We start from the raw sequence: 16074 nt of genomic DNA on the forward strand, positions 1-16074 counted from the left end.
TCCGGAGGCAGCGAAGATGGAATGAATTGAGACATCGCTCTTGGCTGTCATACGTTGTCCAGGCCTCGCTGCCATAGAGCAAGATACTGAGGACACAGGCTTGATACACTCGGACTTTTGTGTTCCGTGTCAGTGCGCCATTTTCCCATACTCCCTTGGCCAGTCTGGACATAGCAGTGGAAGCCTTTCCCATGCACTTGGTGATTTCTGCATCTAGAGACAGGTTACTGGTAATAGTTGAGCCTAGGTAGGTGAACTCTTGAACCACTTCCAGAGCATGGTCGTCAATATTGATGGATGGAGCATTTCTGACGTCCTGCCCCATGATGTTCATTTTCTTGAGGCTGATGGTTAGGCCAAATTCATTGCAGGCAGCCGCAAACCTGTCGATGAGACTCTGCAGGCACTCTTCAGTGTGAGATGTTAAAGCAGCATCGTCAGCAAAGAGGAGTTCCCTGATGAGGACTTTCCGTACTTTGGACTTCGCTCTTAGACGGGCAAGGTTGAACAACCTGCCCCCTGATCTTGTGTGGAGGAAAATTCCTTCTTCCGAGGACTTAAACGCATGTGAAAGCAGTAGGGAGAAGAAAATCCCAAAAAGTGTGGGTGCGAGAACACAGCCCTGTTTCACGCCACTCAGGATAGGAAAGGGGTCTGATGAGGAGCCACCATGTTGAATTGTGCCTTTCATATTGTCATGGAATGAGGTGATGATACTTAGTAGCTTTGGTGGGCATCCAATCTTTTCTAGTAGTCTGAAGAGACCACGTCTGCTGACGAGGTCAATGACTTATGCACATATACACCTAGGTCCTGTTCTCCTGCACCCCCTTTAGAATTGTACCCTCTATTCTATATTGTCTCTCGATGTTCTTCCTACCAAAATGAATCACTTCACATTTCTCTGCACTGAACTTCATCTGCCACCTGTCTGCCCATTCCACCAACTTGTCTATGTCCTTTTGAAGTTCTACACTATCCTCCTCACAGTTCACAATGCTTCCAAGTTTCGTATCATCTGCAAACTTTGAAATTGTGCCCTGTACACTAAGGTCTAGGTTATTAATATACATCAGGAAAAGCCAGGGTTCCAATACTGATCCCTGGGCAACTCCACTACAAACCTTCCTCCAGCCCGAAAAACATCCATTAACCACTACTCTTTGTTTCCTGTCACTCAGCCAATTTTGATTCCATGTTGCTACCCTCCCTTTTATTCCATGAGCTACAAGTCTGCTCACAAGTCTGTTGTCTGGCACTGTATGAAACACCTTTTGAAAGCCCATGTACACCACATCAACAGCATTGCCCTCATCAGCTCTCTCTGTTACCTCCTTAAAAAACTCCAGCAATTTAGTTAAACTTGATTTTCCCTTCCGAAATCCATGCTGGCTTTCCTTAATTAACTCACATTTGCCCATGTCACTATTGATTTTGTCCCTAGTTATTTTCGTAGAAGATTCCCCAACACCCGAAGTTAAACTGACTGGCCTGTAGTTGCTGGACTTATCTTTACACCCTTTTTTGAACAAGGGTGTAACATTTGCAAATCTCCAGTCCACTGGCATCACCCCCGAGTCTAAGGAAGACTGAAAAGTTACGGCCAGTGCCTCTGCGATTTCCACCCTCACTTCCCTCAGTATCCTTGGATGCATCTCATCCGGCCCTGGTGCTTTATCCACTTTACATACAGACAGCCTATCTAATACTTCCTCTTTATCAATTTTAATCCCCTCTCGTGTCTGATTTACCTCCTCTTTCAACATTACCTGGGTTGCATATTCTTCCTTGGTAAAGACAGATGCAAAGTATTCATTTAATACCTCAGCTATGCCCTCTGCCTCCATGTGTAAATCCACTTTCTGGTCTCTAATCGGCCCCACTCCTCCTTTTACCACCCTTTTATTATTTATATGCCTTTGGAAAACTTTGGAATTTCCTTTAATGCTAGCTGCCAGTCTCTTTTCATGCTCACTCTTTGCTTCTCTTATTTGCTTTTTCACTTCCCTTCCGGACCTTCTATATTCAGCCTGGTTCTTAAAAGTGTTTTCTACCTGGAATCTGTCATAAGCACACTTTTTCTTCTCTATCTTAATTTCTACCTCTTTTGTCATCCAGGGGGCTCTGTATATTTGTTTGTCTTACTTTTCCCCTTCGAGGGAACATACCTTGACTGTGTCTGAACTATCTCTTCTTTTTTATTCCAAAATCTTTTTCATAAAAATCTGTGAAAAAGACATTACCAAACCGTTTCAAACAGCACCAAGTCAAAAAATACGAACAGTGCAAGGGAGATCAGTTTCCTTCAATACAATCATAAGTTGCCTCACAACCCTTCCATTTCATTTGTCATGCCATATACATTTTTATATTTTACAGCAAACGAAAATTTTCCCGATACAGTTCGAGGGGTTTCCCATGGATCCAGCCCCTCAGTTCAACTAGGCGGGGGGACCTTACACAGTGATCTTTCCCCATTGAGCCTTTGCTGCTGCTGCCCCAAGTTTTAGTGCGTCCCTCAACACGTAGTCCTGGACCTTGGAATGTGCCAGTCTGCAACATTCGGTCGTGGACAACTCTTTACGCTGGAAGACCAGCAAGTTTCGGGCAGACCAAAGGGCGTCTTTCACCGAATTGATAGTCCTCCAGCAGCAGTTGATGTTTGTCTCAGTGTGCGTCCCTGGGAACAGCCCGTAAAGTAGCCCAGTGTTCATCTACTAGTTTTCCTGCTAGCTTTTGACTCCAATTTATTCGCCATTAGCTCCATTGTTACCACATTAAAGTTAGCCTTCATCCAGTTATTATTCTTACCCTTGATTGCACTTTGTCCTTTTCCACAGTCGGCCTAAACCTTATGATACAATGATCACTATCCTCTAAATGATCTCCTACTGATACAAGAACTAGGTCTAGCAGTGCCTCATTTCCCGTTGAACTAGCAACATACTGTCGTAGACAATTTTACTGAACACACTCTAGGAACTCTTGCCCCTCACTGCCCTTTACACTACTACTATCCCAGTCTTTGTTTGGATAATTAAAGTCCCCCATTATAACTACCCTATAATTTTTGCTCCTTTCTGTAATTTCCTTGTAGGTTCCAGTGAAACTATGAGGACTAAGTGATTTAATAGAGATCTTTTTTTAATTCTGAAAAATAAAAATAAAACTTGCATTTATATGACATTTGTTCACGTCCACTGGGCAGCCCAAAGCACTTTACAGCCAATGAAGTATTTTTTGAAGTTAAGTCATTTTTGTTATGTAGCTAATGTTCCAGCCAATTTGTGCACAACAAGCTCCCACAAACAGCAATGTGATCATGACCAGATAATTTTTTTTGTGACGTTGATTGAGAGATAAATGTGGTCAGGACAACTCTCCTGCTCTTCTTTAAATTAGTACCATAGGATCTTTTACATCCAGCTGAGAGGGCAGATAGGGCCTTGGTTTAATGTCTCCTTTAAAGGCAGCACCTCCAATGGTGTAGCACTTCCACAGTACTGCACTGGACAATCAGTCAAGACTTTTGTACTTAAGTCCCAGAGCAGGACTTGAACCCACAATCTTCTGACTCAGATGCACAACTGCTACCAACTGAGCCACAGCTAATACACACCCTGAAGGCTTTTGATAGTGTGGCTTAGGAAAGGTGATGTGCAGCCAGTAGTGAGAGCCATCAATTGAAAATATCACTATGACCGTGAGAGGATAGATTTGGAGAAATGTCATAATGCAGAGTATTATTGGAGTACTGAACACTGTGCCAAAGAGAACAGTTAGGTGCAGAACATTGTAGGCACAAATGTGGCATATCATCATCCTGAATATACATGGTGATGTGGAATGCAATGGCCTCAGCCACTGTCCGCTGTATAATGCAGAGCACCATCTCCTCCAAACTGAGTAATGGGGCTGTGCAGTATGTAGGACATGTCATTGGAAGATGCATTCACTGGCCTGGACTACTCATATGAAGTAATTGAACATTTTGTGGCACTGCAGCCAGCTTTTTGGGGCCAAATGCCTGGACTTGACCTCCATGGCCACCTAGGCCCATTCCCTTCGCAAGGTATGCCTTAAGGCCTCCTGGTCCCATGCAGAAAGATGACCTCTCTTTTCCTTTTGACCTCCTGGACTAAGGCCTCCAGTGCTGCATCAGAAAACCTGGGAGACCTCTGTCTGGCCTGTTGCTCCGTTGATAATATATTATTCCTTCCCTCAAAGCCTTTCACACATAGTTCTACCAGCCGAGCAGCTTGAATGAACCTCCCATTTAAGAAGTGCAGGTTGCCTTTAAGAAGTGTAAGCGAGCTGTGTTATGCTAGCCACGCAAAACATGGGCCCCCGTTGAGTGTGCAGCCAGTCAGCAGCACATTTTTACACTAGGCTGCATGCCATAATTATTGAGATGAGCAGGCGGCACAGTGCAAGCATGGACAAAAGTGACAATTTTTCTCCATTACAATCTAAATGCTCTAAACCTGTAACCTTTAAGAATTATGCTTTGATGTTACCATTACAGGGGAATACTGGATTGATCCTAAGCAAGGCTGTAAGTTGGATACCATCAAAGTACATTGCAACATGGAGACTGGTGAAACCTGTGTGTCTTCCAACCCCAGCAGCATCCCACGCAAAAACTGGTGGACAGGAAAAAACAGTCATGGAAAGAAACATGTGTGGTTTGGAGAGTCCATGAATGGTGGTTTCCATGTAAGTATTGTCAGACTATTGAGTCATAAAACATGATATAATGTAGTACAAAAGGAGATGCGCAAGACAAGAAGACTAATTGAAATGTATTAAAATGTGTTTAATTGCCCACCATAAGACAGCTGTTCCAGGTTAACTAAATTGAATTTCACTAAATGTTTAAATCTGTCGACTAGATTTCATAATTTGAATCTTAAATGATTTTTGAAGCAGTACTTTGAAACTTAGCTGCATTACTTTTAAATCAGCCAGACCAAAATACCCTAGTTTTTCTCCTGTAATATTTTTTTTGGGTGCCCTTGTTTTACATGATTCAAAATCAGAATACTTAATCCTTATATCCTTTGCAGAAATCACCATGGAGATGAAATTGGTCGTTACCAGTACCACAAAATATGCTCATAATAATTTGGCAGCCCGGTGCTGATTTGCTGTGACTCCGTTTCGGAATACTGACGAAGACCAACTCACTCCTCCAGAGTATTTAGAATTTGCATTGTTCTATAAAACATTAAGCAATTATATTGTTCTGCAATACCCTTTTCAATTATCCCAAAAATTCAAATTAAAGATCCATCACCACCTTCTCAAAGGCAATTGGGAATGGGCAATAAATGCCTGCCTTATCAGCGATGCCCACAATCTGAGAATGAATAAATAACAAAAAAAAATCCTTTGATTATAATTGAATTAATTCAACAAAAATATCTATTTCCACAGTTTAGCTATGGTGACAATGTGATATCAGAAGATACTGTTGAAATCCAAATGGGATTCCTTCGACTGCTTTCCACTCGAGCATCCCAGAATATCACCTACCACTGTAAGAATAGTATTGCCTACCTGGATGCCGAGACTGGAAATGTGAAGAAAGCTTTAAGGCTGATGAGTTGGGTTGATGTGGAGCTCAAAGCTGCAGGAAACAGCAAATTCCTTTACAATGTCCTTGAAGATGGATGCACTGTAAGTAGCACAAAGAATCATGTAAGATTGATTAAACAGAAATTATTTTGCAACCATAATTTTAAAGTCATTTTAATTTAAAACGTCTACTTTTAATAACATTTCCAATGAATATGATCTATGTCAGCTGCCTGTTAAAACTGAACTTTATTTCTGTTTGCTTATAGAAGCACACTGGAGATTGGAGCAAGACTGTCTTTGAGTATAGAACACGGAAGACTCTTCGTCTGCCTATTGTAGACATTGCACCTATGGATATTGGTGCTGAGGACCAGGAATTTGGTGTTGACATTGGACCTGTCTGCTTCTTGTAATGTCCAAGATTATTTGAACATAATGACTTCTGGCGCTTAACAAAATGGACATGGGGCTAATTCATCTCTATACTGCACTTTTCCACATCCTTATATTTTGGATCTCCCAGGAGGAAATAACTTCCAAATCAGTCTTCATTTTGATTGGAGTTGTAAAAAAAATATCAAAATTGAAGGCACATAAAAAAAGTTTTTGTCACATAAATGTACAAATAATGACTTCACTATGGTGCCTAGCACTGGGGTAAAATCAAGAAGTATAATTTGATAAAGCACTGAACATTCCCAACATTAAATTTGACCTATATTTCTTACCAAGATGAAAATCAGTATATGCAGAACTTGCCCAGTTTCAACTACCTCATTATGGATAGAAACTGGGATAGGTTTGATACTTCCAAGAAAATATTGCACTCGTCATTTAAAGTCTTGAACTCTTGTTTGAAAACAAAGCTTTCCAGAAGCAGTAAATTTGAGGATGATTCAAGCACAGGTGCTTTGTATGAACATGTATTCGGTTATTATTGATGCTGGCAGCAGACCAAAACTGAAATAAATGTTCTAAATGCCCTGCAATTCATTGTACGTTCAGCTGATTATTCATTGGTGTTTGCGCTCTTGGGTCTGGTTTTGTCTTTAAATTGGTGCTATTTTATGAACGGACCTTCTAAAACTAGCCAAAAAACCCTTTATAGTTTCTACCTATTGCTGCAATGGTATTTCATTGGCCTCTCAATGATGTATTCTTTTTTGACACGTATTCATTTGCTGCCCAGTATTAACTTATCACTACTTTATTAGCTTGCAATTCATATTTCTAAAATTTGGCACATGGTTAAACGATATCAATGATTTCATTCTGACTTTACTCATGCAACTATCAGTTTGTCGCTAGAAGAGGTCAGGTCTTTTCTGTACAGCTGTTTTTAATGCTTATTTGTCATAAAAAAACAAATAAAATGTACTGAAAAATTACTTGTTTTGATTTTACCATGTTTTGATTTTACCATGGGTAGCACTAGGAGGGTATGACAACAGCAGAGCCATTGGGTCTCCAGTCTCCAGTAATTCCAGTAAAGGAATTAGGATGCATAGCATAACATAAAAATATAATGAACAGTAGGCAAAACAAATTAACTTTTGAAGGATTAGTTACAAAGACAAGCATTACTAAATCATGTCAGGGAGGGCTGCAACAGCTGTCCCCTGGGTTCCACTATGTTCTATCTATACATCAACAATTTCTATATATATATATAGCACCTTTAACATAATAAAATGTCCCAAAGTGCTTGGCAGGAGCACAATCAGACAAAAAATTGTCAGCAAACTAAACAAGGAGGCATTAGGACAGGTGACTAAATGTTTGTTCAAACTGGTAAGTTATAAGGTGAGTCTTTAGATTTAGAGATACAGCACTGAAACAGGCCCTTCAGCCCACTGAGTCTGTGCTGACCATTAACCACCCATTTATACTAATCCTACACTTAATCCCATATTCCTACCACATCCTCACCTGTCCCTATATTCCCCTACCACCTACCTACACTAGGGGCAATTTACAATGGCCAATTTACCTATCAACCTGCAAGTCTTTAGGCTGTGGGAGGAAACTGGAGCACCTGGAGGAAACCTATGCAGACACAGGGAGAACTTGCAAACTCCACACAGGCAGTACCCAGAATTGAACCCGGGTCGCTGGAGCTGTGAGGCTGCAGTGCTAACCACTGCGCCACTGTGCCACCCTTCTTACAGAAGAAGAAATGCAAAGAGGTTGAAAGTGGGAATTTCAGAGTGTAGGACCTAGACAGCTGAAGGCTCAGCCACCACTGGTGGGGCAAAGGAAGTCGGGGATGCACCAGAGGCCAGATTTAGAGGAACACAGCATTCTTGGAGGGTTGATAGGGAGGAGTGAGCCATGGAGGTATTTGAATTGAGGTGTTAGAGAACTGAGGGCCATTGTACATCAGCGAGTACATTTATCGTGCAATATTGTAATAGATCTTTTCTTCTGATTGGTTCAACTAAACATCTGGTGTATAGTTTGCAGCTTCATGCACAATTTCGTGGTGAGGCATTAACCAGTACAAACTCAAGTCTTTGTCAGCTAGGGGAAATAAATATAATTTTTTTGGTAGACTTCACATAACTATGCCAAACCTCACTGGTGTAAGTAGCTTTTTCTTCTTCCTCTTAATCTTACTGAAAAATATGGAACTCGCACTATTTAAAATAAAGGGGGAAATCAGAACATAGTGATTCACTTGGAGCAGGGGAGGCCTGATAGCATGCAGAAACATAAAAGTCCGGGTTTCTAAGCATGGAGTTTTAACAATGTGCTCTATTATATTTGACAGGTTCCCTGTCCAAATGTCACCTGATTGACAACATAAGCAGTGCTGTGAAGGCACTTGCCTTCTCCCCGAGGCTGTCCTTGCCTTCCTGCAGCTTCTGGGTTTCCCACGGTCAGGAAACCCAACAGACCACAGTTAAACCTGCAAAGTAGGTTATGTCTGAGTCGTCCAAGCTCATTAACATATTTAAAATGCCAACCTGCCTTCTGGGAACATTTACCTGCCTGACCCTTGTCCTGCCTCTGTAAGATATGGAAGTCAATGGATTGGAACTGGCTTCCTGACAGGCTTCTATTTTTTGCCCACTTAAACCCCCACTTGTATCCAATCCGATCCACTCCAGGGATAGGCACAAACATTTTGCACCATGGACATTTGACAAAATTATTGACTGAGCCACAGACATGAGGGCAATTAGTCTGTATATAAAATGTATAGCCAACCTACTGCCATCAAAGCACAGTCTAAATTAAAACACATTTCTCCCTATTTAGTGAGATGCCTGGCACTGTTTTTGCTTGCACAAGTAGTTAACGTCTGCTTGCTAGGGCCGGAGTTTTACGTCCCCCCCACTGCCCCTCCAAAAGAGCAGGAAGGTGGCTGGGGAGGGGGGGTAAAATGGCATGGGCGGCCCTTCCCGACCCGCACCCCCCTCTGCCGCCACTTTACGCAGGGCGGCAGCGGCAAAGAACAGGCCACCCACCCCAGGCCAATCAAGGACCTTAAGTGGCCAGTTAATTGCCACTTAAGGGCTTCCGCCCGCCATCACGGGAATTTTACCTGTGGTCAGTGGGGCGGCCCAGGCCCGAGAAAAGCAGCCTGACAAAAGCAGGCAGCTTTCTGACAGCCTGGGAGGGGAGCTGTCATGATCAGGCACCCTGTGCCTGATGGAGCGCTGTTCCATTTGCCTCAACTACCCCCAACACATCGCCTCACCCCCCAATCGACCACCCTTGCCTTGCCGGGGCCCGACTGATTACCCCCGGCAAGACCCCAAAAACTTATTTTTGTTCCGGGGCTCCCCGACATCTTCCTTCCGATGGCTGAGTAGCAGTCCCAGCAGTGACCACCACTCCTGGTTGCGCTGCTGGGACAGAGAGCTGCCGGCCCGTTGATAGACCAGCAGCTCCAATAGGCGGGACTTCCTGCTTCAATGAGGTGGAAGTCCTGCGTCAGACCAATTAAAGGCCTGGGGACCGCAAAATGCATATCGGTTCCCCAGGCCTGGCGGAGGCAGGTTCGCAACCGACTTTTCAGTCGGTGGATGGCTCCCGTCAGTCAAGGGTAAAATTCCGGCCTTGATGTAGTAATGTGAAGAATTTGGAGAGATCTTGATCTCTTCCACTCTCTCTCCTTCTCTGTGTCCATCCCTCACAGCTCCAGTGACCCGGATTCAGTTCTGGGTACTGCCTGTGCGGAGTTTGCAAGTTCTCCCTGTGACCAAGTGGGTTTCTGCCGGGTGCTGCGGTTTCCTCCCACAGCCAGACTTGCAGGTTGATAGGTAAATTGGCCAGTGTAAATTGCCCCTAGTGTAGGTAGGTGGTAGGAGAATTGAGGGGAGGTGGAGATGTGGAAGGGAATATGGGATTAATGTAGGATTAGTATAAATGGGTGGTTGTTGGTCAGCACAGACTCAGTGGGCCAAAGGGCCTGTTTCAGTGCTGTATTTCTCTATCTCTATCTATCTATCTCTCCCTCCCCCCTCTCTCTTCCCCTCTCTGCATCCCTCTCGCTGTGCCTCTTTCTTCTCCCCTGTGTCCCCACCCACCCCCCACCCCCCCTCCCCCTCGCCCACCATGCGCCAGGAGTGGAAACACATTGCTGTTCAGTGCTGGCCCTGCACTCAGAGAAACCAAGGCCTTTGGAGAGCTGAGAACTTGGACTGTCTGCTGAAAAAAAAATCCTATTCTGACTCAAAGGTGTCTTGCCTATCCAGTTCTCTTGGAATTTTCTGATGCAACAGTTGGAAGTTCAGGGTAAAGTGATACTTAGGGCTGAATTTTCAGCCACCTCCACCCCCCTCACCCCAGATGAGGTCAGGAATGGAGGCAGGGGTGGGGGGCTTGAAAATACCGGCATCGGCTGGGGTGTCAGTTTTGAGATGTAGTTCCCCACTTCATCTGACCCACCTCTGTTCCCACCCCCATGGGATCTAATTGGACAGGAAACATGTCTCCGTGTCAATTAAGGGTTCACCCCCGTGAAAATGGTGACGTTAATCAGTTTCCCACCGAAGGGTACGTTCCCGACCCGAAAACAATCACAACTCCTGTTTCCTGCCTCTGTGGCAAAAATTCAACCCTAATTTTTTGTGTTGACTTTGAACCTTGTTTAAAACTGCGGAACATTTATAACTATAAAAGTAACCCTAGTATTATTCTTTTGGAGGTACCATTGCTTTCTGCAATATCTTCCTCATCCTTTGCCAAAGCATTGGAGAATGTTCTGAATGCAAACATAACCAGTTTTAACTTTCCAATTAGTATGTAATGCCACATCAGATAGCAACTGGAACAGGATATCAAAATTTGTGAAGGCTGCCTCAAGGGTTTTTAATGGATATCTGCCAAAGTGCAAGCAAAGAAATGCAAAGCAGCAGAAGCCATTTCCTTTCGAAAGCACGTGGGGAGTGAGGATAAACCACAGAAAGCATGTATGTGAGTAAAACTTTCTCAGTGTTAGGGGAGATGTGAAACATACTAAAGCATCAAACTGGATTTCTTACATATGAGCGGACAACTTGAACACCAATACAATGCTCTCTGGGAATAATACTGACAGTTAAATACTAAATTAGTTTTAAATATGACAAGTGTAGAACCGTGAATTCTTTCCCCAAGTGGATCAACTTTACATAAATAATTCACTTGCCATTACAAGATGACCGAAACACATTCTGCTTTAGATACCAAAATGTTACAAATTATTAAGTATTACTTATTAATGGCAATGAATTTTATGTTGTTCATGTATATAAGTATATCCATTAACTAAATAATTAGGTGTAGAAACAATAACCTAATTGGACCACGAGACCCATACTTAGTAAGTTATCAGCCATCGCATGAATAAGAACTTGAAATCATTATTTCCCACTATTGTTGCCAAATAAAACATACAGTCAGTCCCGACATGTAGTGCAACAATAATGCTCAATTTAAACAGATCTTTTCATTGAGAAATGAATAAATGCAACAGCTTTCAAAAATCAGTAACAGCAAACTTATGTGTGCACATTTCTAAAGATAACCTTTAAAGTTGATCCTCCGATTCTTTACTTTCCAACTGAAAGTGAGCAAAAGTCTTGAGCAATTGTAACATTAGTGTCAACTCTGCCGCTCCTAATCTACCATCACCTCAGCAATATTTCCCTTTTAGTTCAATTCCTTTACACGACAAAAATGCATTTTTCTATTGCATTACAACAGTTTATTTTGGTAGCAAAACAATTTCCTTTTCACATTCAGAATTCAAGTCTGATAATTGCAGTTTTAGATTTGACTATTTTGATTAGATTTTCAAAAACTAGCATATACATTAGTAAACTGTTGCATAGCACAAACAATCTCGGTTAATGTCGGCACTGATAATAACCAATCTTTTTATACTCAACTATGACTTCAAATAATTGCATAGTTGAATTTGTTGCTTTGGAAGGTGCTGTGGGAAGGAAAGTGGATGTTGGGGTGATAGAGGAGTAGACCAGTGTGTTGCAGAGGTAACGGTCCTTTGGAATGCCGAAAGGGGAGGGGAAGATGTGTTTGGTGATGGGATCATACTGGAAGTGGTGGAAATGGCAGAAGATGATCCATTGAATGCGGAGGTTAGTAGGGTGGAAGGTAGAGACAAATGGAGCCGTATTATGGTTCTGGGAGGGAGGGGAAGGGATGAGAGCAGACGTGCAGGAAACAAAATGAACACAGTCTAGGGAACTGTAAACCATGGTGGAGATGAATCCTCAGTTGAGGAAAAAGACATAACAAAAGCTGTGGTACAAAGGTGGCATGATCAGAACAGATGCGACAGACAGAAAAACTTACAGGAAGCAGGGTGTGAGGAAGTATAGTCGAGGTAGCCGTGGGAGTCAGTGGGCTTATCGTGGATATTGGTCGATTGCCTATCCCCAGAAATGGAAACAGAGAAGTCAAGGAAGTGATGGGGACGTTTCGGAGATGGTGCATGGGAAGTTTAAAAATTGCAAGCAAAGTTGATGAATTTTTCCACTTCGGGACAAGAACAGGAAATGGCACTGATGCAGTCATTGATGTAATGGAAAAGAGGTGAGCAAGGGGACCCGGGTAGGACTGGAACAAAAAATGATCCACATATCCCGTAAAAAGGCAGGCATAGCTACGATCCATATGGGTTCCCATAGAAGCACTTCCTCGACTTTGCTGTCTCTATCTCTGCAGATTGGCTATCGACCAATATCCACTGTAAGCCCACTAACTCCCACAGTTACCATGACTACACCTCCTGCTACACCGTTTCCTGTAAGGACTCTATTCCATTCTCCCAATTTCTCCATGTCCCTCATATCTGTTCTGATGATGCAACCTTTCATACCAGCACTTCTGATATATCTTCCTGTTTCCTCAAGCAACAACTCTGCTCCATTATGGTTAACAGGACCCTTGAACTTGTCCGTTCCATTTCCTGCACTTCTGCTCTCATTCTTTCCATCCCTCTTAGAACCATCATGGTGTTCCCCTTGTTTTCACCTTCCATCCCACTGACCTCCTCATTCAACGGATCATCTGCTGCCATTTCTGCCACTTCCAGCATGATGCCCCCAGTAATAACATCTACCTGTCCTCTCTCCTTTCAGCATTCTGGAGGGACCGTTCCCTCTGCAACAGCTGTTCTACTCCTTAATCACCCCCAACACCCCATCCCCTTCCCATGGCAATGTAACACCTGCCTTTTTACCTCCTCCTTTCTCACTGTCCACCATCCAAGGCCCCTAACACTCCTTCCAATTGAAACAGCGATTTACTTGTACTTCTGTCAGTTTAGTCTACTGTATTTGCTGCTCTACACTGGGGAGACCAAACGCAGATTGGGTGACTGTTTTGCGGAACACCGCCACTCAGTCCACAAGCATGACTCCAAACGTCTGGTTGGCCCGTTATTTTAATTTGCCGCCCCACTCCCACTCTAACCTCTCTGTCCTCAGCCTCCTACACTGTTCCAATGAAGCTCAATGAAAGCTTGAGGAACAGAGCTTCAACTTCCAATGAGGCACTTACTGCTTTCCGGACTCAACACTGAGTTCAACAATTTCAGATCATAACCTTTGCCCCATTTTTCGGACATCAGCTGTTGTTGATGCTTCTGCTGTTCACATTTCCACCTCCTCTAGATGCATCTTTTGTTTCTTTACCTGTCCCATTACCATCCCCTTGTGCCTTGCACCATCATCCCTCTTGTCATTTAATCTCTCCTGCCTTCCGCTCTGTCACAAACATTCCCTTTTGTTTATTTCTCCCTTTTCCCCCCTTTCCCTGCCTCTGTATTTTTTTAAACGTGTTACATCTCTGACTTTTTCCAGTACTGATGCTCAAAAATTTGCACTTCAGTCCTATCTAAAATTAAACCATTGTATGGAGAGAACGTTTTCCATTCATATGGAACTATATCACATTTCGCAACTTAAGACACATTTGAAACACTATCGTTGTTATGTAGGCAAATGTGGTAGCTCATTTGGATATTGCTAAATTCTAAAATTAACAATGAAACTTTAATTCGCAATTAGATATCTTTTGATCGTGGTTCAGAGAAAAATGTCAGCAAGGCAGCTCCATTCTTTTTCTTCCAATACTGGCATGGGATGTTCAATGTTCACTTGAATAGGCAGTCAGGGCCTTGATTTAACACCTCATCTGAAGGATGGACTATCTGATATTGTAGCACTCACTCAGTACTTCAGTCTAGATAATGTGCACATGTCCTGGAGTGGGAATTGAACCACAACTTTTTGACTCAGAATCAAGAGCACTATACGAAACCAAGCTGACATTGTGTACACAACATTGCTTGTCCTCAACACAAACAGAAAATATACATTGTAAGTAATGGTGTACTCTATCTTTCGGTATCCATCACAATGGATAACATAGAATGATTTCACATTCAATTTGAATACTCAGGCATTATGAACTACTCTATGTCAATTGACAAATAAAATATATTAATGAACTGAACATATGTCAGAGAGGCATGAGAAAACCTCCCCTGTCTTTGGAGCAATATGCAAATCTGCCAGTGAGACGTTATATAGAACATTAAGTTGCTGATGTGAAAACGTTTTCTTTGGCATGAAAAGAAGCTGAGCAGCGTGCGGGGAACTTTAGCAATAACAGATGTCAGAACTGAAAATGAGATTATAAATTGGCAGAGGATGACAATTATCTAAAATGTAAGGCGGGGGAATTGTGAAGAAGTGATGAGAACTAGTAACCAAAAAGTGATCAATGAAAAAGTCATGAAAGGAAAACCACAACTTGAAATGAAATTGGATTTAATGAATATGATCTGCTCTCAATCCCAAGCTGCCTTCTTTAATTATTTTTTTGAATTAATGTTAGCAAAACAATTATTAGTTGTGCAGACATGTTGACCTGGATGTCATCATGACTCCAACAACATTTAGGTAAAACATTGAAGTGAATCTTGTATTCTGTCCTGTCATGGAGACAGAGTCAAACTGTGTGGGCCAGCAACGTTCAACTAAAGATCCAGAAGCTGATTGCTGAAAATGGTGATCCTGTTAGAAGAACAGGAAGAGCTCTGTTACTTTTCATTACAGCGCTGAGGTTTGATGATGTGATGAAAATAAAAGGTTTCCTGATTGTGGAGTGATTGACTGTGACAAGCTACAACATCAGTCTGTGGCACTGCGTTTGAAGAATGATGATCCTGAAACCACACGTTCTCTAATTGGCCGATTCTTATTAAATTCCGGGATAAACGAAAGCATTATATTTTCCATCAGTTTCAAAATAATATTACAACTTATTTCATTTTGCCACTGTTTTAGCATTGTCTTTTTTTCAGTATGAGAACAGTGCGGCACAGTGGCGCAGTGGTTAGCACCGCAGCCTCACAGCTCCAGCGACCTGGGTTCGATTCCGGGTACTGCCTGTGTGGAGTTTGCAAGTTCTCCCTGTGTCTGTGTGGGTTTCCTCTGGGTGCTCTGGTTTCCTCCCACATGCCAAAGACTTGCAGATTGATAGGTAAATTGGCCATTATAAATTGCCCCTAGTATAAGTAGGTGGTAGGGGAGTATAGGGACAGGTGAGGCTTAGTTTTTTTAGTTTTAGAGATACAGCACTGAAACAGGCCCTTCGGCCCACCGAGTCTGTGCCGACCATTAACCACCCATTTTATACAAATCCTACACTAATCCCATATTCCTGTCACAACCCCAACTGTCCCTATATATTTCCCTACCATCTACCTATACTAGTGACAATTTATAATGGCCAATTAACCTATCAACCTGTGGTAGGAATATGGGATTAGTGTAGGATTAGTATAAATGGGTGGTTAATGGTCGGCACAGACTTGGTGGGCCGAAGGGCCTGTTTCAGTGCTGTATCTCTAAATCTAAATCAAAAAAAAAACTCTCGAGATTACTTCCCAATTTCTTTTGGCCTTTTCTCCTCTTGGCTCATTAGTTTTCTGTCACCTTTGATAGTACATGCTAAATTTTCCAGCATGTT

At 42.6% G+C, this 16074-nt stretch overlaps 1 protein-coding gene across 8 annotated transcripts in view; it reads left to right on the forward strand.

Moving 5' to 3' along the window:
* The window catches only part of LOC137372132 (collagen alpha-1(III) chain-like), a 300919-nt gene extending 293951 nt beyond the window's left edge, over positions 1-6968 (forward strand). For all 8 annotated transcript variants that reach the window (XM_068035601.1, XM_068035603.1, XM_068035600.1 and 5 more), the window contains 3 exons: positions 4526-4716; positions 5437-5679; positions 5847-6968. In XM_068035601.1, coding sequence (XP_067891702.1) covers positions 4526-4716; positions 5437-5679; positions 5847-5993 — 581 coding nt within the window. In that variant the 3' untranslated portion in view covers positions 5994-6968. The remainder of the gene's footprint in view (positions 1-4525; positions 4717-5436; positions 5680-5846) is intronic.
* The last annotated feature ends 9106 nt before the right edge of the window (positions 6969-16074 follow it).

Source organism: Heterodontus francisci, chromosome 7 (assembly GCF_036365525.1).
Source record: "Heterodontus francisci isolate sHetFra1 chromosome 7, sHetFra1.hap1, whole genome shotgun sequence".
Lineage (NCBI taxonomy): Eukaryota > Metazoa > Chordata > Chondrichthyes > Heterodontiformes > Heterodontidae > Heterodontus > Heterodontus francisci.